The following is a 22,897-nucleotide window of genomic DNA, read 5'->3' as shown; positions in this document are numbered from 1 at the left end:
TCTTGAATTGTTTCCTAGTCTTTGGTAGTCAATGTCCATCTAAAGCTGCACAATAATGGTAGAGAAGACAGACAAACATTCCAGTGATAATTACTACTGATTTCACTACAATGGTGCACACACATCCTGTTGATTATTCAAATAGTAAAACATTCTGAAAAATTACTTCCGATCTTAACTTTTCTTTAGGGGTTAAAGTTCTAGAATTCATAACATCACACATTAACAAATGTATTTATTTCCTGTTTTGAAAAAAACACCACCAAAAACTTTTCCCCAGAATTGTCTCCTTCGCTGAATAATAATGATATGTTGCACAGATACAACACTATGTCTTAGTGTTCAAATGGGCAAATTGAGGAACTGAAGGCCATGGTTTCAAGACAGGATATATATTAGGAAAGCTTAAACAATTTATTATAGTTCTTTTACATAAATCCACAACAGAGAAAATGATATAATAATGGTCATGACTTAACACAAGTCAAGGAAAAGGAGATTTCTCATTTATTTGATCAATATCTGTCAAGTAACTACCAAGTTTCAGGCACTGGGAATATAGAAATAAAGAAAAACAAGATCTCTACCTTCACAAATTAACTAAAGCTTTATACAGGTTTACATAGTTTAGTTTTATAACTATCACTGAGAGGTAATGTTTAATATGTTACAAATTCAGTATATCATTTCCAAATATATTAGAAATGGAAATCTAAGTAAAAAATAGTTTAAAAGGTAACTGAATTGGGCAACCATGTATATTTTAGTGGTTATGAACATGGGCTTATTCCCTTGAGTGTGACATGAATTAAACATACTTTATGAACCTATAAATAGGAAGTCAATTAACAAATACATATGACCACAAATAATTCAAATTTAATTGTGTTTATCCCAAGTAACAATCCATAAATGGCCCAACTCAACCAAAACTGTGTAAAAAGGTACAACACATTTCTTTTCTTGTTTAACCCTACAATTGATTCTGAGTCTGGGGTAATTACATCAGATTACTCCAATCCCAAATGGCCCAGATTCCTAGTCTGTGCCAGTTCTGACTGACCACTGACGGGGTTTTTAAATCTCTTCAACATCTACATTTAAGCAGGAAGCAAAAGGGGTCTTGGGAATAGAATAGCAAACAGAGGGGAAGGATAATATATTGAGTAACTGAAGAGTTAAAGCAAGGATCAAACAAGAGGGAATTACCTTGGCAGAAATAACTCTTAATTAAAACTTCTTCCTTTCTTCTCCTCTTTCCCTTTTCCTCCACTGTTAAGCCTTTACCAAGCTGCTGAGATGTATAAGAAATTGCTAAACTCTAAGGATAGATATAAAGAAATGGGAGGCAGGCTCATAAGAGCTCACAGTTCACTGAAGATGGCAGGTTGGTAAGTAAATAATTAAACACAACAGAACAGGGACAGGTACAAACTGCTACAGAGCACAGAAAAAGAAGGTAATTTATCCTGCCATCATTTAAGTTGCATACTTCAATAATGGAGTACCCATATTTGGTAAGAATATTAATCCCTAAGTGCTGAAAGCAAAATGAAATTTTGGACAAGAGAATTTTGTGAGAAAGGACAACTCTTCTTTTTTTTTTTTTTTAAGATTTTATTTATTCATTTGAGAGGAGAGAGAGAGAGAGAGAGGAGAGCCCCAGTGGTGGGGAAGGGAAGGAGAGGGAGAAGCAGACTTCCCGCTGAGCAGGGAGCCTGAAGCCAGCTAGATTCCAGGACCCTGAGATCCTGACCTAAGCCAAAGGCAGACACTTAACCTGACTGAACCACCCAGGCGCCCCATGAAGGACAACTCTTTTTTTTTTTTTTTTTTAATGAAGGACAACTCTTAATGGCTATCTTGCCTCAAGGCATTTGCATTCATTAAAAGATAACTTTTACAAAGATAGAGATAACTATTTAATAATAGCATTTAAGCACCAGGAAAGGAAAAGGGAGAAGATAGTTTTGAACCAGGATTCTTCTGAACTGTCCTCAAATTATATCATGTAGCAACCACATGCTTTATTAATGTGTAATTCCAGCAAGGGTAGTACACTAGTCAATAAGCACTCAGTTGGTCACTGTCAGTCAGCCTTTGGTATTTTAAAAATGGTTAGCTTTACAAAACTAGCATAAATACTTAATCTTTAATTGTCAAAAGAAAAGCAATTAATTTCCTGATCACAGTCTATTTCTTACAACTTAAGTCTCATCAAACCTCTTACTATTTTATGAAGAACTTTTTTATGCTCTCTACCATTGCTTATGTTCTTCCTTCTGCCTGTAATGCCCTTTGTCCTCTTTTCTAGCTAGTAAGGTATCTCTTGGTATCTCTCTTGGCTCTTGGTATCTCTAGTATTGCATTAACTATATACTGTAATATAATTTTTAAAATATGGATATTTCTCTACTAGGTTAAAAGTTTATCTAGATAAGGACTGTGATTTTTTTCATCTTTATATGACTAGTGACTAGCACAGACCTGGCATATGGTATTGGCTTTGGAAACATTTGATTAAAAAAAAATGCTCCTGCAGGTGAGCATTATAGGAACTGCATTCTTTGTGCTATTTATTACAAAAAAATTAAATTGGAACAGTCTTCCCAAGAGATCGTTAGGCCTCCAGAGTACAGTACACATGGTAAGCAGTTTCTTCGGAAAAGTGTCCCAGAACAGATTAGTGAGAAGATTTAATTTGTTTCAAATCCCCACAGAAAATAGTTGATATTCAAAATGTCAAAAAATGATTAATCATAGATATAGTAAAACATTAAATTTCCCATTTCCTCTTTTTCCACTTAGAGCACAATATGCCATTCATAGTAATGGTCTAATCTCTTGTATACTCAAATTCTCCAACTATTTAACTACATATATTGAGAAAGAAAATGACTACTTAATTTTTTCCCATTATAATTGAGAATAAGATTAAAACAAGTAAGAATGTTATATGAATAAGCTGAAAAAAATGAGTGAAAACAGAAACATGATCCAAGGCACTAGATTTCAATTGCTTAACATAAAAAGACAAAAACCATTCTACAACTGATGCATTAATCATATGGTTCATAAATTAACCAATCAACATATTCTTCATAAGGTGTTAGTGTAAAAATAATATTTTCTACCCCCTAAGCCTTCAGTATTTCCTCTGGCATAGAATAGAAAGATTTTCATCTTTCTATTTCAGGAACATAGATTATTTTGTATATTCTTGTAAAAGTTAATGTCACTTCAGGAATAATTATATAGTGTTATAGACAGAAGCTTTCCCAGGGAAAGACAAAAGAGAATACCAAAATTTTTCCATTAAAATATTCAAAAGTAAAAGTAACTTTCTGAATTGAAAATTACAGCTACATTCAACATTTTAAGTATGCTTACGTAAAAGGTAAAAATAATGTTTATAAGATAAACTGAAGAAAAATTCTGGCTATTTTAATAATTTTTAAAGCATCTATATTTAGTATTAGAGACAATCAACACAGAAATATTGATCTAACAATAGTTAATGAAAAACTGACTAAAGTTAATTTAAGTAAGCAAAAAGAAAGTATGCATATATAAAAAAAAGTTCATACCAAGACTGAATCATGAGGAAATAGAAATTTTGAGCAGATCAATAATGAATAAGGAGATTGAAACAGTAATCAAAACTTCCCAACAAAGAAAAGTTGAGGACTAGATGGTTTCACTGGTAAATTCTATCAAACATTTAAAGAAGAATTAATACTAATGCTTCTCATATTTTCAAAAAAAACTGAAGAGGAGGGAACACTCCCAAACTAATTTTAGGCCAGCATTACCCTAATAACAAAGCCAGATAACGACACTGTAAGAAAAGAAAACTACAGGCTAATATCCCTGATGAATAGACGCAAAAATTCTCAATAAAATACCTGCAAACTGAATTCAGCATCACATTAAAAGGATCATACACAATCATCAAGCAGGATTTATATCTGCGATGTAAGGACAGTTCAACATACACAAATCAATCAATGTGATATACCACCTTAATAGAATGAAAGATTTAAAAATCACATGGTCATCTCAATAGAAGCAGAAAAAGCATTCGACAAAATTCAACATCCTTTCATGATAAAAATCCTCAGCAAATCGGGCATAGAAGGAATGTACCTCAACATAATAAATGCTATACATGGCAAGTCCACAGCTAACATCTTACTCAATTGTAAAAGGTTGAAAGCTTTCCTGGTAAGCTAAGAAATAAGACAAGGGTGCCCACTCTTACCATTCAATTTAACATAGTACTAGAAATCGTAGTCAGAGCAATTAGGGAAGAAGAAAAAATAAAAAGCATCCACATAAGAAAGAAACAAGTAAAACTGTCTCTGTAGATGATATGATCTTATACAGAGAAAATCCTAAAGACTCTACCAAAGAACTATTACAACTAATAAACTAATTCAGTAAGTTGCACGGTACAAAGTCAACATACAAAAATAAGCTGCATTTCTATACACTAACAAAAAACTATCTGAAAAGAAAATAAAACAATCCCATTTACAACAGCATCAAAAACAATTAAAAACTTAGGGACAAATGTCTAACAGACACATGAAAAAATGCTCAACATCACTTGGCAACAAATCAAAACCACAATGTGATACTACCTCACACCAGTCAGAATGGCTAAAATTAGCAAATCAGGAAACGAGATGTTGGCAAGGATGTGGAAAAAGGGGAGCCCTCTTACACTGCTGGTGGGAATGTGAACTGGTGTAGCTACTCTGAAAAACAGTGTGGATGTTCCTCAAAAAAAGTTAAAAATAAAACAACTCTAAGACCCAGCAATTGCACTACCAGGTATTTACTGAAAGGATACAAAAATAGTGATACAAAGGGCACATGCACCCCATGTTTATAGCATCAATGTCCACAACAGCCAAAATATGGAAAAGAGCCCAGATGTCCATCAACACATGAATGAATAAAGATGTGGTATGTGTATACACACACACACAATGGAATATTACTCAGCCATCAAAAAGAATGAATTCTTGCCATTTGCAATGACGTGGAGAGAACTACAGGGTATCATGCTAAGCGAAATAAGTCAGTCAGAGAAAGACAAATACCATATGATTTCACTCATGTGGAATTTAAGAAATAAAACAGATAAACATAGGGGAAGGGAAGGAAAAATAAAATAACATGAAAACAGAGAGGGAGGCAAATCATAAGAGACTCTTAATCACAGGAAACAAACTGAAGGTTGCTGGAGGGGAGGTGGGTGGGGGCATGGGGTAACTGGCTGATGGGCATTAAGGAAGGCACTTGATGTAATGAGCATTAGGTGTTATATGCAACTGCTGAATCACTAAATTCTACCCCTGAAACTAATAATAACTATATGTTAACTAAATTGAATTTGAATAAAATTTTTTTTAAAAACTTAGGGATAAGGAGATGAAAGATCTGTATGTTAAAACCCATAAGACTTTGATGAAAGAAACTAAAGAAGACACAAATAAATGGAATGATATCCTGTGTTTATGAATCAAAAGAATTAATATTGTTAAAATGTTCACACTACCCAAAACCATCTATGGATTCAATACAATCTCTATCAAAATTCTAATGACATTTTTCACAGAAACAGAAAAAAAAATCCTAAAATTTATATGGAGCCATAAAAGACCCCAAATAGCCAAAGCAATTCTGGGAAACCACGAAGCTGGAAGCATCACAATTCTTTTTTTTTTTTTTAAAGATTTTATTTATTTATTTGAGAGAGAGAGAGAATGAGAGATAGAAAGCACGAGAAGGATGAGGGTCAGAGGGAGAAGCAGACTCCCTGATGAGCAGGGAGCCCGATGCGGGACTCAATCCCGGGACTCCAGGATCATGACCTGAGCCGAAGGCAGTCGCTTAACCAACTGAGCCACCCAGGCGCCCAGCATCACAATTCTTGATTTAAAACTGTATTACAAAGTTAGAGTAATAAAAATAGTATGGCACTGTCATAAAAACAAACACACAAATCAATGGAAGAGAAATGAGATCATAGAAATAAACTCACACATATAAGGTCAATGAATATTTGAGTCAGGAATATTCAATGGGGAAAAGATAATCTCTTCAATAAATGGTGCTGTGAAAACTTGATACTCACATGCAAAAGAATGAAACTGGTCCCCTATCTCACATCACTCACAAAAAATAACTCAAAATGGATTAAATACATAAACGTAAGAACCCAAACTATAAAACTACTAGAGGAAAACATAGAGGAAAGGCTCCTTTACATTGGTTTTGGCAATGATTTTTTTCAATGGGATACCAAAAGAAAAAATAAACAAGTGCAACAACATTAAACTAAAAAGTTTCTCCACAGGTAAAGAAATAAATCAGCAAAATGAAAAGGCAACCTACAGAATAGGAGAAAATATATGCAAACCTTCTACCTGATAAGGGAATAATATCTAAAATATATAAGGAACACATACAACTTGATAGCAAAACAAACAAAAAACCATCTATCTGATTAAAAACTGGGCAAAGGACTTGAGTGGATATTTTTCCAAAGACGTATGAATGCCATGAAAAGATGCTTAGCATCTTTTAGCATCAAATCATTTTATTTGAAATGCAAATCAAAACCACAGTGAGTTATCATCTTACATTTGTTAGAATGATTACTAAAAAGACAAGAGGTAACAAGTGTTGGCAAGGCAGTGGAGAAAAGGTATCCTGTGAGTAAGGATGCAGCCATTATGGAAAACAGGATGGAGGTACCTGAGGAAATTAGAAATAGAACTGAAATAAGTCAATCAGAGAAAGACAAGTATCATTTGAACTCACTGATACCAAGAATTTGAGAAACAAGATAGAGGATCATAGGGGAAGGGAGGGAAAAATGAAACAAGACAAAACCAGAGAGGGAGATAAACCGTAAGAGACTCTTAATCTCAGGAAACAAACTGAGGGTTGCTGGAGTGGAGGCGAGTGGGTGGGTGGGGTGGTTGGGTGATGGACACTGGGGACGGTATGTGCTATGGTGAGCACTGTGAATTGTGTAAGACTGACGAATCACAGACCTGTACCCCTGAAACAAATAATACATTATATGTTAATAATAAAAAAAAAAGAACTACCATATGATCCAGCAATCCCACTTCTGATTATATATCCTAAAGAAATGAAATCCCCATCTCAAAGAGATATCTACATTCCCATGTTCATTACAGCATTATTCATAACAGCCAAGACATGGAAATAATCTAAGTGTCCATCAATGGCTAAATGAATAAAGAAAATATGTGTAATACAATGGAATGTTATTTAGCCATAAAAAGGAAGGAAATCCTTTTTTGTGACAACATGGATAGACCTTAAAGGCATTATGTTAAGTGAAACAAGTCAGACAGAGAAAGATAAATACTCCATGTTTTCACTTATATGTGGAATTAAAAAAAGCTGAATTCAGACAGAAATAGAGAGTAGAATGGTGGTTATGAGAGACTCAGGGGTGTGAGAAATGGGAGATGCTGGTCAAAGGGTACAAATTCTAGGTATAAGATGAATAAATTCTGGGGCTCTAATGTACAGCACAGTGATTATAATTAACAATACTGTATTATATACTTAAAAGTTGTTAAGAGAAGAGATCTTAAAGATTATCAGCATACACTTAAAATTACGTGAGGGGGACAAAGGTGTTAACTAACCTTACTGTAGTAAACATTTCACAATATATACTTGCATCAAGTCATCACATGTAAAGCTTAAACTTACATAACCTATGTGTCAGTAATACCTCAGTAAAGCTGGAAAAAAAAGTATAAGTACAGATGATACAAGACTACTGTTGTTTAACTATCAAAACAGTGATAATAGCTGAAGGTCCAAAATCATTTTAGTCTGTGACTTTAAAAATGTGAAATAAGGGGCGCCTGGGTGGCTCAGTCGGTTAAGCGTCTGCCTTCGGCTCAAGTCATGATCCCAAGGTCCTGGGATCGAGCCCCGTATCAGGCACCCCACTCAGCGGTGAGCCTGTTTCTCCCTTGCCTGCTTCCCCTGCTTGTCTCTCTCTCTCTCTCTCTCTGTTAAATAAAATAAATAAAATCTTTAAAATAAAACAATCTTACTAACATTAAAAAAAAACAAAAACAAAACCCCCCCTCCCCGCAGTTTTCCACGCTTAAGACACAAATCTTCAGGTAAACAAAAATAGTTCACATAGGCTACTAGGAACAAAGAAACAAATAAGATGGCAAGTAAGAGATGAAGGGTGATTGACAGGAAATTATGGGGTGATGGTAGAAGTCCACATAATTATTTCAGGCAAACACAGAGACATCTCAAACTATGAAAAACAAATTCATTATCCTAACAATCCTTGGAGAGAAGAACCAAGGAAATGCTATCATTAGATTCAGACCTTCCACAGGAAAACTGGTCAAGGCTACAAAAGAATCTTAGTCTTATCTGCTTCCTCTCTGTGCTTTATAAAATCCACCACCACCATCTCACCCCCAACCCAGGTAGTGAACTCTGATAATGGTCTAATATTGGCCTTCAACAACAGTCCAACCAAAATGACCGGTGATAAGAACATGCCTTTAGTCAGAATTATCAGTACCACATGTTCTGGAAACTACAACTCTGCACATGGCGCTGTTTTAGAAGCATCCTTCTTTCTCCTTCCCTTTCTTATCTTTTCCTTATTTTTTTCCTTGAAAAATTAAATTTTGAATATGTAAGCAAAAGATAATTCAGCTCAAACATACCAGAGAGTAAAATAATGAAATCTGATCTTCAAATGACTAATAATCATACATCCTGGCACACTTCATCCATACCTAGAACATCTAATGAAATAATGATTGCCATTTTCTTCATGGCTAATATATTCACTCATTTATTCAAAAAATATTAATGTCTTCTGAGTCCAAGGTACTATGCCAAATATAGAGGACACACAGAATAATAAGATAAGAAAGTTCTTAAAGCTCACGGTCTTATTAACGCCTTATTAATAAATAGGGGAAAAGCAGAGAGGAGAATTTCCATACCATCCCTTAAGACATCTGGGAATCAACATATCAGCCCTGTACTGCCTATTTCTAGACTTCCTATTATCTGAGGATAAAATGTCTAATTTGTTCAAGCACTGTACTTTTAAAAAAATAAAAGTTAGGTATAGATATAAAAAGTTAAAATAGTTTTATAAGTTTAAGATTTTATTTATTTATTTGAGAGAGAGAGAAATAAAGAGCACAATCAGGGAAGAGAAGCAGGAGAGGGAAAAGCAGACTCTGTGCTGAGTGCAGAGCCCAAGGCAGGGCTCAATCCCAAGACCCTTGAGATCACGACCTGAGCCGAAATCAAGAGTCAGGTGCTTAACTGACTGCGCCACCCAGGCACCCCTAGTTTTATAAGGTTTTTAAAAAATATTTTTATCAAAAGATTAAACACAAAAATAGAAAACCATACAAATAAAATGGATGGCTTAAGGAATTATCTTACAAACACTACTTAAGTCGACAAAGAGAACTTTGCCAGCAACCCTAAAGGCCCCTTCCATGTGCCCCCAGTCAGAACTACCTCTCTACTGCCATAAGTTACCCTTATCTTGACTTTATCCTATTAACCATTTTCCTGATTTTTTTCTATAGTTTTATCACCCAGACGTGCATTCCTAGACACTACAGTTCAATCTCACTCTATTAAAAAGGAGATTTTTAAAAAGATTTTATTTACTTATTTGAGAAAGAGTGAGAGTGAGAGAGATCACAGAGGGAGAGGAAGAGGGAGAAGCCGACTTGCTGCTGAGCAGAGAGCCTGACACAGCACTTGAACCCAGGAACCTGAGATCACAGCCTGAGCCGAAGACAGACATCCAACTGACTGAGCCACCCAGGAGCCTCCAAAACGGGATGTTTTAAATCTCCTTTAATCTAGAGGTTACTCCTCCATTCCTTTCCTTTCCTTATAATTTATTTGTTAAAGAACCTGGGACATTTGACCAATAGACTTTTTGCAAACATAGATTTTTTTTTTAAGTTTTTAATTTTAATTCCAGTATAGTTAACATACAGTGTTATATTAGTTTCAGGTGTACAATGCAGTGATTCAACAATTCTATATATTACTCAATGCTCATCATGATAAGTGTACTCTTAATCCCCTTACCTATTTCCCCCATCCTCCCACCTACCCCTCCCCTCTAGTAAACATCAGTTTGTTCTCTATAGTTACGAGTATGTTCCTTGGTTTCTCTTTCTTTTTTCCTTTGCTTGTTTCTTAAATTCCACATATAAGTGAAATCATATAGTATTTGTCTTTCTCTGACTTACTTTGCTTAACATTATACTCTCTAGCTTCATCCATGTTGTTGCAAATGGCAAGGTTTCATTCTTTTTTATGGCTGAACAATATTTCCGTGTGTGTGTGTGTGTATATATATATACATATATATATACACACACACCACATTTTCTAAGAACCTAGATTTTGACAACTGCAATCTTGTGTAGTACACTATGTTCTCCTATCTTCTGTATTTTCTGCAATCGGATTTAATTCCTCTGGCAAAACTACAGGTAGTGTTTGGCAAGGCTAGATCTATTTGTTTTCCTTCCTATGATAATACTTGTTGATGCTCAGATCTTCATTTACTAAAGACTGTAAAATGATGTTCTAGTACTATAATTTTTTTCATTTATTGATAGAACACTTTTAAAAAGGGACAATTCCCCTAATCTACTATTAGGTTACCTTGTACTGCAATTCATATAGACAAGACAGAATAAATGCTGCATTCTTTTCCTTTATTGGTAAGTTTTCAAGATAAATCATTTCCCTGTCATATTCTAAGGTAATAATTTTTCATTTAATATTATTATGAATTCATAGATTTAAAAATATTTGCTGGGGGCGGCTGGGCGGCTCAGTCAGTTAGGTGTCAACTCTTGGTTTTGGCTCAGGTCAGGATCTCGGGGTCGTGATATTGAGCCCCGTGCTGGGCTCTGCGCTCAGCATGGAGTCTGCTTCAGAATCTCTTCCTCTCCTCCTCCCAACATGCTTTCTCTCTCTCTCTCTCTCAAATACATAATCTTAAAAAAAAATTTAATTAAAAAATTTTTAAAAGATAAAAATATTTGCTGGGTTTCAACCAATTGCAATTTTCACCATTTATGAAGCTCAAATTATACCATCCTGGATCCATTGCAAGTCTCTTCAAGGTGGCTCCTGAATTCCTTTGACAAGGCCCTAATAATTTTTTCTCTATTGAGCTATAATTCATAGACCATAAAACTCACCCTTATATAGTGTATGTATACAGTTCAGTGGTGGTTAGCACAGCCACAGGTTGTAAAATCATCACCAGTCTCTAACTCTTAAAACAATTTCATGTCTGAAGAGAAACCCCATTCTCAGTATCAGTCACTTCATTGTCCCCTCCCCACCAGCTCCTGGCAACCACTAATCTCCTTCCTGTCTCGATGGATTTGCCTACTGTAGACATTTCATATAAATGGAATTATAAAATATATGGCCTTTTGATTCTTGCTTCTTTCACTTTCACAAAGTGTTTTCAAGATTTGTCCATTTGTAGCATGTATCAACAATCCATTCCTTTTTATGGCTGAATATTATTCCATTATGTGGATATACCACCATTTGTTTACCCATTTATGAACTGATGGACATTTGGGTTGTTTCCATTTTTTGGCTATTATGAATAATGCTGCTTTGAACATTCATGTACAAGTTTTTATATGAATATATGTTTTCAATTCACTTGTAGAATTTGATATATTTTAACATATATATATATATATATATACACACACACATATACATACTGTAAACCATCACCACAATCAAGATAATGAACACAAACATCCCAGATTTTCCTCATATCTCTTTGTAATCCCTCTCTTCCCACCCCCAGGGCAACCAGTGACCTGTTTCTATTACTACAGATTAGACTGCATTTTCTTGAACTTTATAGAAACCAAATCATATAGTATGCATTCTTTTTTGTATGGCTTTTTAAATTCAGCATAATTATTTTCACATTAACCTATGCTGTATCAATAATTCATTACTTTGTATTGTTTAGTAGCATTCCACTGTATGGATATATCAGAGATTATTTATCCATTACCATCACCATTATCCACTGCCCCTGATGGACACTGATCTTGTTCCCAGTTTTTTACTATTATAAAAATGTGGATATGAACATTCATGTACAAGTATTTTATGGACAATGTTAAAGCACTTTCTTTAGGTAAATGGAGTGAAAGGCTTAGGAGTGGAATGGCTGGATTATTTGGTTTATTTAACTTTTTTAGAAAGTTAAACTGTGCTCCAATTCACATTCTCATCAGCAGTGAATTAAATATACAATTCCTCTACAACTCTGCCAATATTCAGGCAGCTCTCTGAAAAGCTGGAATGCTGTTTTTCCTCTCCATATGCCCCAAGTTGTGCACCTTCTCCCAACTGCGACAAGTTACCCTTCACTCTTCTTTGTTCTCAGTAGTATCCGAACCATGCTGATCCTGTCAGTGCTTTGAATGAGGTGAGACAGTGTCACCCTCAGGCAGCCCTCCACAAAGCTAGAAAAATGCATGCATCCTCCATTCTTCTCCTTCCCCCTCCCCCAAGGAGAAGCTGCAAGCTGGGGGGTCCTCTCCCAGCACTGAGCTCTGCTGGCTTAGGGCAGAGGTTGACAGGGTAAAGTGAAATTGCTCTTCTTACCCATTTTAATGTGTCTGTTCTCAGCTTTGTGATCATCTGGGGTATTGCAAATTCATAACTAGATTCTGGAATTCTCATTTGGGTATTTTGGTCAGTATATCATCGTTAAAGCAATGTTTCTGTGGAAGAAAAAGGACTAGGGCTTTTTATGCTGCCATCTTGCTGATGTCACTCCCCAAATTCTCACTCTTGACTGTTTATCTCCTTCACTATTTTAAGCACAATTATTTTTTTTTAAAGATTTTATTTATTTATTTGACAGAGAGAGACACAGCTAGAGGGAACACAGGCAGGGGGAATGGGAGAGGGAGAAGCAGGCTTCCCGCGGAGCAGGGAGCCCGATGTGGGGCTCGATCCCAGGACCCTGGGATCATGACCTGAGCCAAAGGCAGACAGACACTTTAACGACCGAGCCACCCAGGCGCCCCAAGCACAATTATTTTAATATGTGAATTTGATAACTATTTTCTGGGTTTTTATATTGACTATGGTTTCTTCTGTATTTCTTTCATATAGGATTAGTCCTCTTATTTCTGGTTATTTTTGATTGAGTGCTGGGCATATACATATGAAATTCTGTAGACATACTGAAGACCTAGAATACAGGTATCTTGTTCCAGAGAGGAATTTACTTTTACTTGTACTATATGGCTAGAGACAGTAGCACCAAGGATCACGATAATCCATTTCAGGGAACTGAAATGATTTCAAGTTCCACTTCAGTTCCTCAAGGGACCTTGTGTGGACCTTGTCTGCTTGTGATTTACTCATTCCTCGGTTGTGGTCCCTTGTAATCCCAACTCAAAGCAGGAGAGCTTTACAAAGAAATCTCCCTTGGTAAAACCTGAACTCAGTTTTCCCGTTCCCTATGGGATAGCAATACTGCTGTGATCAGCTTTTCAGTTACTTCTTCCAAAATCAACAGATGCTCTGGGAAAAACTGGTCCTAGATGTCTGGCTCACTTCTCTAAGTTTCCTTTAGTATCTTTACTGCCTCTGATGCTTTCAAACAGACGAAGTTTATATTTACATAGTTTTTCAAGTAGTCATTGTTAAGAGGGTTAGTCTAAATTATATAGACCACTGTTACCTGAGGAAAGGTCCAGGTTTTATATATTTATACTTTATCTACAGTAGTTTTTCTCAGTGGACATGCTACCGGTGTTTCTGAGGTAAAAACTCTTCTGGTACACATACATCATGCATGACAGATGTTTGATATCCCTAGTCCTGGGCACTAAATGCCAATAACATCCCTTCCCTCCCCCTTGTCAAATCATTGTAAAAACCCAAAAAAATAACAGGCTTATAAAGCACTCATTAAGATAAAAGGTAGATTACTTTATTTGTGTCATTATTTTTCTGTTTCTCTTAATGGTAAATCTTTGTTTTGATTGACCCTTGTATATAGCCTCTTCTAAAAGTAAAAAAGTCACGTGAATAGTGCTTGGCTAAAATCAACTAAGTCAATGGTTAGTAGGGACCATGGACAGGCTGCAGATAACCCATGAACTCCCTAAAATTATTTCCAAAAGTTTATGGAAAGTATTTAATCAACACGGTAGTCTTTAGAGAACCACCACCAGGGACAGTTTATCTATTTCACATATTAAGAAAAAAATAGCTTTAAATTAGGACTTAGTTGAAATGACTCAGTGAGTCGTAGAATATTTCAGAGGGGAAAGAAGAAGGGATAGGTAGTTTTTTAGTGTTTGAACCCCTGATATAATGGGAGGAAAACTACTGCTTTGGGATTGGTATCACCATCAATCTCTATTAGGATACTATAAAACTCTGTATATTTACATTAATTTCTTCTGAGGCTTTCTAAATCTGACAATTGAAATCACAGCAGAAGAATAAGGATGGGGCCATCAATGAAAAAGAAGTGATAAATTAGAGAGCTGAGCTAGAAGCAAAATTCAACATGAGACAGAAGGGAAACAAGAGGGTAGAAGTTTTGTGTAAGGAACTAGTAATTCCACGGAGAACATGAGCCCTAGGGAAGGGAAGGTTTCAATGTAACTTAAAAGAAGACAAAGACAGATGGAGGACACTGACAAAGATTGAATCAAAGAGAACGGGACACTCATATGCAGGCCCATATAAAGGACAGTAAGAGGTGAAGTAAATGGGAATCTCTGGCAGCCCCGATCAGAAACATCTTCACCTGAAAGTTCTACTATTCCTTAAACAAAGGACAAGCTGTCCGATGGACAGAATGCACTTTCCTGTGTCCCCCTGCAATTCCTCAGCCTTTCCACTGCTAGAAAATTGGAGATAAAGTTCTGATCCAGATCATGGATTAGAAAGACAGGACTTTTCGTTCCATTTGACAAGGTTTCTACAAAACTAAGTCATCTTAGGAAAAGCAGAATACACTACCTATTCATCTTTTAAAGCAAAAAGAAAATCTGCCTATTTTCTATATGTCTAATTGACTCCACAGCAAAAGAGGTCAGAGTTAAAATTTTTTTAAAAAGAGTAAGTACCATTTAAGATGAGCACCCACATAATTATGTATTTGATATGTCAGATATTTAATCATTAGTTTTTTATTCTCTTGATTCATGTCAGGTGATGTGAGCTTAAAATAAATCCACAAGAGGACACTGACAATGGGAGAAAAGACATACCCAACTGCTGAAACAGGAGAGCCACACTAGTGCCTGTGACAGGAAGACTCTCATGCAAAGGAGTCTGGATCAGCTGTCTATCTCCTGCACCCAAGGAAAACAGCTTCTGCAGAAGAGAGGAAAAACACACACAGAAACATAAATGATTTCTTTTCAGACATTTTCTTAAGACAAAAAAAATCCCGTTAAGTTCAATTTTTAAAAATTGAAGTTCAAATTTCGAGCTGTCGATAACCCTATAAGATTCAATTAGCAGATGCCAAGAGTAGTGATGTAACCGAAAACATTCAAGTTACACTGTGCCCAAATGAACACGGTAGAAGAAAATTCAGTAATAAGAAAGTTGAAATTCAATAAATGATGAGATACAAAAATCACTGATAATCATACTTATCTAAAAAATAATAAAACAGTAAAGTCAACATTTTTATGCCAATTATATGTCAATAAAACTTGGAGAAACAAAAACTATATAATATGAACCACATATGTAATATTTATAAGAAGTTCTTCTTTTTTCATTTTTTTTTTCACTTATTTGTCAGAGAGAGCGAGAGGGCACAAGCAGGGGTCGCAGCAGTCAGAGGGAGAAGCAGGCCCCCCCCTGAGCAAGACGCCTGATGCAGGACTTGATCTCAGGACCCTGGGATCATGACCTGAGCCGAAGGCAGATGCTTAACTGACTGAGCCACGCAGGAGTCCCAATAAAAAGTTTTTTAAATTAAAAAATAAATCAACAAAATGAAGTCAGCATAAATCCCATCATGATAAAGGTCAATGAAACAATTCCACTGCTTTCAAGTTTAGGGCCATTTGTGACCAAATTCACATTTTATATTCTACCCTTGGCGTAGAGGGAGAAGATTGAGGAGGCAGGAGGAAAAAAAAAGGATAAAAACTAAAGAGTAACAGAAGATACCAGGTAAGACAAAAGATAGTTAAAAGGCAAAGGGCAAAGAAAACAGATGTCAGTTTCACTGGAAGTACCATCTCTGTCAGACTGAGGAGGATAAACAATGCAATTTTTAGAAGGCTGTCCTCCTCTACAGTATTACATAAGAATAAGTAAAATAAATGATCAACTAATCAGTTTTAGGGCTTAAGGAGAAGAATCTTTTTTATTTATTTTTTTTAAGTATGGTCCCCTAGAAACATTGAGACAAAGAAGTTGAGGTTCTTATTTTCCTACTTCAAAGTCGAAAATGAAAATCTTTAGACAAACAGGATGAAAAACCCATGACCACTTTGAGAAAGTTTTATTTCAGTAAAAGAATTTAATGTCCTCCTTTAAGGCTAAATATATGACAAAATCCTTGGGAAATTTTAAGGGATAGATTACACTTTTTGGAAAAAATCTGTGATTCTGGATGATTATCAACATTATTATTGCTAAAGGTAGCAGACTATAGTAAGAAAAATAAGCACCCTTCTTTCAAAGCTTACATGCAAGCTATTCTATTAAAGATTACCAAGACAGAAAATGGTTTTAGGGTCATGTATAATTGCTGTTATCCAGGGAAATTAATAAATAAATAAACCTATTCAGAAGGAGTCATAAGTGTTACAAAGAATTATTTTGAGAGTTTTTCTTAATGTTATCTCCTAATTTTTATCACTCAAAAATTTTTTGATATAAGTTAATAAAATGAGCCATAACTACATAGAGGAATAAGAAAGGCAGAAAGAATGCATTTAAATGTTCAGCTTAAAAAAGTGTATTTCCAAGAAAATGTAAACTAGAGTTCAAGTTACACAAAATATGACTTCTAATTATGCTATGTGAAAGGTGAACCCTGAGTTAAAATTAACCTCATGACCTAAGAAAAGAATGGAATCTTGGGTCTCTAGAAGGCACACCATAGGGACAATGCTTAACTAAGATCCTCTTCAAAATGAAAATATTTAAGGAATTCTTTTTTTTTCTTTTCTTCATAAATTAAATTAACTGGAGGAGAAGAAAAGAGGAACAGGCCCTCTTCATCTCCCTTTTCATTCTATTTACCTGAGACCCTCCAGCCGCTGGGACAAGGCATGCACACAGGTTTGCAATGAGACTTTCCAAGGAGACATTCAGACTGTCCACATACACAGTGTAGATCAAACCTAGGCAAGCCTGCAAAGAGAAGATGTAGTTTTTTCATGGAAAAAGTAAACATTGAAAATAAATTGCTGTGACATCTGCTCCTAGGAAATTTCCCTTTGAAGCCAGTGAAGTATATTTTACCATGACCACAGAATAAATTTTAAGCAGCAAATGTTATTAAGTTTATTAAATTTTCTTCCTTAACCAGAAGCTCTAAATGAGCTTTTGAGATGAGTTTATAAAAAGCAGAAATCTATAATTTGTAAAACAGGTGCTTGTGCTCAGATAACCACTTTAGCAAATTTGTAGGGCTTTAAAACTGTTTTGTCTCTTACTTTGCAAAACTCCAAATTTCAAGATAAAAATTTAAAAATTTTATATTTTTGTGGTTCTTAGAACATTTGTTATACAGAAAAATTTTGTGAACTATTACAGAGGTTAGCAAAATAGAGACAAGATATATAAACACTTTAAGCTCAGAAGAAGGTAGGCAGTAAAGTGAAAGACAAAATGCAATCTTTATGAATGTTTCAGTTTATTAAAATTTGTGACTCTAAAAAATTAGTAATTGTTAGAAGTTACCCATTATTATTGAAATCTTGACATGAAGTTAATTTTTCTAGAATATATATAATCTCAACAATATGGAAAAGTTTTCCAGAAATTTCCAAGTCCTTGGGAAATGTTAAGGTATATTTTATACTTTCCAAAGCAATCTGTGATTTTGGACAATAATCAATCATTTTTAAAGGTAGCAACTGAAATAAGAAAAATAAGCCCTCTTCTTTCAAAGCTTAAATGTATTAACTAAATAAAAGTTTTTTCTTGCATTTGAAATACTGAGTGTCTCAAAAAGGAAAATATCAGGAAGTAAGCAATATTTTAAAGCTATCTTGGCAATCAGAACTATTTGAAATTGCAAATATCCATTCTATTTACTTGAGCCTGGTATTCCTCAAAAGAACGGCACGTACTGCATGGAGCACTGGGTGTTATAGGCAAACAATGAATCATGGAACACTACATCAAAAACTAATGATGTAATGTATGGTGATTAACATAACATAATAAAAAAAAGAACGTAAATAAAAATAGACAAAGTTGTTATATTACTAACGCATTTTAAATTTGCTATAGGTAATCAAATAATTTCTTTTAGATTCATAAATTTTGGAGTCAGTAGTCATGGGATCTATTTTAAAGCAAACACTGTATATCCTTATAAGTTTAAATAGTCACATTAACTTAGGTATTTATTTCATCCAACATGAACACATTTTTTCAGTTCACACTATATTTATTTCATTGATGAATCCATAAATCAATTTAAAGACATCTTAAATACAAAATCTTGTTACCATGGTTCACTCAAAACAGATTCACACAATAATACAAATCAATAATGACAACTATGAGTTCTTTACCCTAAAAATTTCTGGATAATCTAATCTGGATACCAACACCAGGCTTTTGGGAGCAAACACTTCTGCGGGCTGAATTAAACCAGACACTTCCACTTCACCTTCAATCTCTTCCTTCTTTGTTCCCTAGAAAAAATTGTACTGTAATCAACAGACAGAATTTCCTAGGTTTATAACTCACAAAAAATAGACATATCACACATTTTCATATAATTTACAAAATCCAAAATTAATTATAAAATATAATTTATAATATAATTTATAAAACTCAAACTAAAAATAAAGACACATACTTTGACAGGAATCTAAGAAGCAAGTAAGTAGGCAAAATAATTATAAAGGAAAGGTATGCTTATTTCACTTTTGAAAGGCTCCTTATGCAGCAGATACAAACCACAACTTTATGGGAGCATTTGGTTTCTGAGGGAAGTACTGGAAATCAAAGGTAAAGAAGATACATTCAAATTATTTTAAACAGTTACCCAAATAACTAAAAATGACACTCACTTAAATGGGAAGTCAGTTTTTAAGGAAAGAAAAGATCTGTTTTAGAAGTAAGGCACTAATTTTTTTTTTCCTACTTGTCCCAATCTTTCATATCACAAAAGTGATGATCATTTAGGATTCCAAGGCTTACAGAATAATCAATGCTCTTAGAAGTAAAGCCCAACTGGCTCTAAATTCCTTTTGCTCATAAGCAACAATGTTGATGTTCTGAGAAGAGAAAATATCTTTACACACAAAACTAAGTTTCAGAACATACTTACTACCACTAAACTGTACACTTAATAATGGTTAAAATGGCAAATCTTATGTCATGTATTTTTTTGCACAATAAAAACATCTATAATAAAAAATACCTGATATTTCAATGACTAAAAATACTGATTAATGAAATAAGCTTTGAAAAATATTATCATTTATGTGTCAACAAATGTTTCCTGTGTACTTACTGTTCCATAATACTTTAGGATACACTATAAAACTTTTAAGGTAAAAAAAAAAAAAGACAAGGTAGTAAAGCATTCAGATTTATCTCTAGACGATATTCTAAGAGGCCAGGACATTTTCCCTAACTAGAATCCTCTTCTCTTTCTTTTCCATTAATCAAAGTTCCAGCTCAAAAGTCTATCTTCCCTCCTGAAGTCTTTCCTTTACTCATTTTTCTCCAGTCCTACTTCTCAGCGCAGTTCACCAACATATCATATATCTTCAAACTCATTTCTCCCACCAAACCACTCCTCAAAATGCCACAAAATGCCACAAAATGCCATATCCAACTGCCTGCTTGACAGCTCCACTTAGATGACTAACAGGTATCTTAAACATGTCCAAAACAAAGCTCCAGTCTTTCTCCCTGAACTCCATTCCTCCTACAGTATTTTCAGTCTCAGTTCATGGAAATCCTCTTTTCCATTTGGTTGATCAAAAACCTGATTCCGGGGGGTGGAGCAAGATGGCAGAGGAGTAGGAGACCTGGATTTCGTCTGGTCTCAGGAATTCAGCTGAATAGGGATCAAACCATTCTGAACACCTACGAACTCAACAGGAGATCGAAGATAAGAATAGTAACAACACTCTGAACAGAGAAGCGACCACTTACTGGAAGGTAGGACGTGCGGAGAAGTGAATCTGAGGCGATATTCAGGAGGATAGACGGCGGGGGAGGGGGCCTCCGTCGGCCGCTTCTGGCAAGTGATAGAGCCGCAGAGCACAAAATCGGAACTTTTAGACGTCGGCTCCACTGAGGGACGTCGCTCCAGTGGCTAAGCGGGGGGTGGAACCCTCGGGGGACAGTGTAGTCTCAGGACCCTCGGGGTCCCAGAAAGACCGGGGGTGCCTGAGTGCGGCAGAGCTCCCAGGTATCAGAGTGGGGAAGCCGGCTGCAGAGACAGAGCCGAGGCGCAGGCTCTCAGCTCAGGGTTGCCATAAACTGTGATCCGCGGCCCAGTCGGGCCACTGCTCCTCCAGCAGGAACCCAACAAGCGGCAGAGCTGGGGAGACTCCCCTTCCTCCCCTGGGAGGAGCGGCGCAGAAGCGCACTGCAGGGATCTGCTGGGTTTGGAGACTTCCACACGCGGTTGGGTGCCAGAGATAGAAACACTCGATCACAGGCCAGGTGAACATGGAGTGCGACCGGAGACCAGGGAGACAAGAGTGACTGCTTTTCTCTGGGGGCACACTAAGGAGCGGGGCCCTGAGTTCTCAGCTCCTTCAGGCAGAGATTGGGAGGCCACAATTTTCACCCTGGTCCTCCAAAGCTGTACTGAGAGCTTGCAGGGAACAAAAGCTCCTGAGAGCAAACCCGAGCAGCTTGCTTAGCCCGGACTCACAAGGGCAGGGCAATTCCGCCTCCAGCAAAGACATTTGGGAACCATGGCAACAGCCCCCCCCCCCCCCGAAGATCAGCACGAACAGCCAGCAAGCCAAGACCAAGTTTACTGACCAAGGAGAACGGGAGAACTCCAGCGCTAGGGGAATACTGCACATAGAATTCATGGCTTTTTTTTTACCATAATTCATTAGTTTTTCAAAGTTAATTTTAACTGTTTTTTTTTAAATTTTTTCCCTTTTTCAAACATCTTATCAATCCCTTTTAAAAAAACATTTTTTTATTTTTCATTTTGAGAGTCATATTTTTATCCCTTCATAGTAGTTACCCTTATTTTTGGTATATATATATATAAGTAGTTCTCTCTTTAAAATTTTGAGATACAATTTCTCCTAACAGATCAAAATATACCCTAAATCACTAGTGTATGGCTTTGTTCTAGTCTCCTGCCTGATCACATTCTCTCCCCTTTTTTTTTTCTTTTTAAATCTTCTTTCTTTTTAAAAACAACTTATCAATTCCTTTTATAAAATCTTTTATAATTTTCATCTTTACAGTCATCTGCCATCCCTTCATTGTATCAACCCTTATTTTGTACACATATAAGTCTTTCTTCCTTTAAAATTTTAGCAGGCACTTTCTTCTAACAGACCAAAATATGCCCAAAAGCTAGTGTGTGGCACTGATCTATGCACTAGCCTGATCATATTTGATCATATTCTGTTTTTTTCTTGTTTTGTTCTGTTTTTGTTTGTTTTTATCTTTTTCTTTTTCCTTTTTTTTCCCTCTTCTTTTTTTCCCTTTCTTGTCCCCTGGTTTCGGGTCTTTTCTGATTTGTATAGAGTATATTTGCTAGAGACGTTGTTAACCTGTTAGCATTCTGTTCTCTCATTCATCTGTTCTTCTCTGGACAAAATGACAAGACGAAAAAAATCACCTCAGCAAAAAGAACAAGAGGTAGTACCGTCTGCCAGGGACCTACTCAATACTGACATTAGTACGATATCGGACCTAGAGTTCAGAATCATGACTTTAAAGATACTAGCTGGGCTTGAAAAAAGTGTGGAAATTATTAGAGAAGCCCTTTCTGGAGAAATAAAAGAACTAAAATCTAACCAAGGTGAAATCAAAAAGGCTATTAATGAGGTGCAATCAAAAATGGGGGCACTAACTGCTAGGATAAATGAGGCAGAAGAGAGAATCAGCGATATAGAAGAGCAAATGATGGAAAATAAAGAGGCTGAGAAAAAGAGAGATAAACAACTACAGGATCACGAGGGCAGAATTTGAGAGATAAGCAATACGATAAGACAAAACAACATTAGAATAATTGTGATCCCAGAAGAAGAAGAAAGAGAGAGAGGGGCAGAAGGTATATTGGAGCAAATAATAGCAGAGAACTTCCCTAATATGGGGAAGGAAACAGGCATCAAAATCCAGGAGGCACAGAGAACCCCTCTCAAAATCAATAAAAATAGGTCAACACCCCGACATCTAATAGTAAAACTTACGAGTCTCAGAGACAAAGAGAAAATCTTGAAAGCAGCTCAGGAGAAGAGATATGTAACCTACAATGGTAGAAACATTAGATTAGCAAAAGACCTATCCATAGAGACCTGGCAGGCCAGAAAGGACTGGCATGATATCTTCAGAGCACTAAATGAGAAAAATATGCAGC

At 35.8% G+C, this 22,897-nt stretch overlaps 1 protein-coding gene across 3 annotated transcripts in view; it reads right to left on the bottom strand.

The window, feature by feature from the left end:
• Positions 1 to 22,897, bottom strand: part of SBF2 (SET binding factor 2) — a 467,005-nt gene that overhangs the window by 207,936 nt on the left and 236,172 nt on the right. For all 3 annotated transcript variants that reach the window (XM_025848643.2, XM_025848644.2, XM_073882924.1), the window contains exons 4-6: positions 18,891 to 19,013; positions 17,386 to 17,496; positions 15,384 to 15,489 (exon numbers count right to left, since the gene is read on the bottom strand). In XM_025848643.2, coding sequence (XP_025704428.1) covers positions 15,384 to 15,489; positions 17,386 to 17,496; positions 18,891 to 19,013 — 340 coding nt within the window. The remainder of the gene's footprint in view (positions 1 to 15,383; positions 15,490 to 17,385; positions 17,497 to 18,890; positions 19,014 to 22,897) is intronic.

Source organism: Callorhinus ursinus, unplaced genomic scaffold, assembly GCF_003265705.2.
Source record: "Callorhinus ursinus isolate GAN/ISIS: 27379988/994484 unplaced genomic scaffold, GSC_fseal_2.0 scaffold49, whole genome shotgun sequence".
NCBI classification, from domain to species: domain Eukaryota; kingdom Metazoa; phylum Chordata; class Mammalia; order Carnivora; family Otariidae; genus Callorhinus; species Callorhinus ursinus.
Note: the sequence above shows the minus strand (reverse complement) of the source record. Positions and strands in the feature narration are given on the sequence as shown.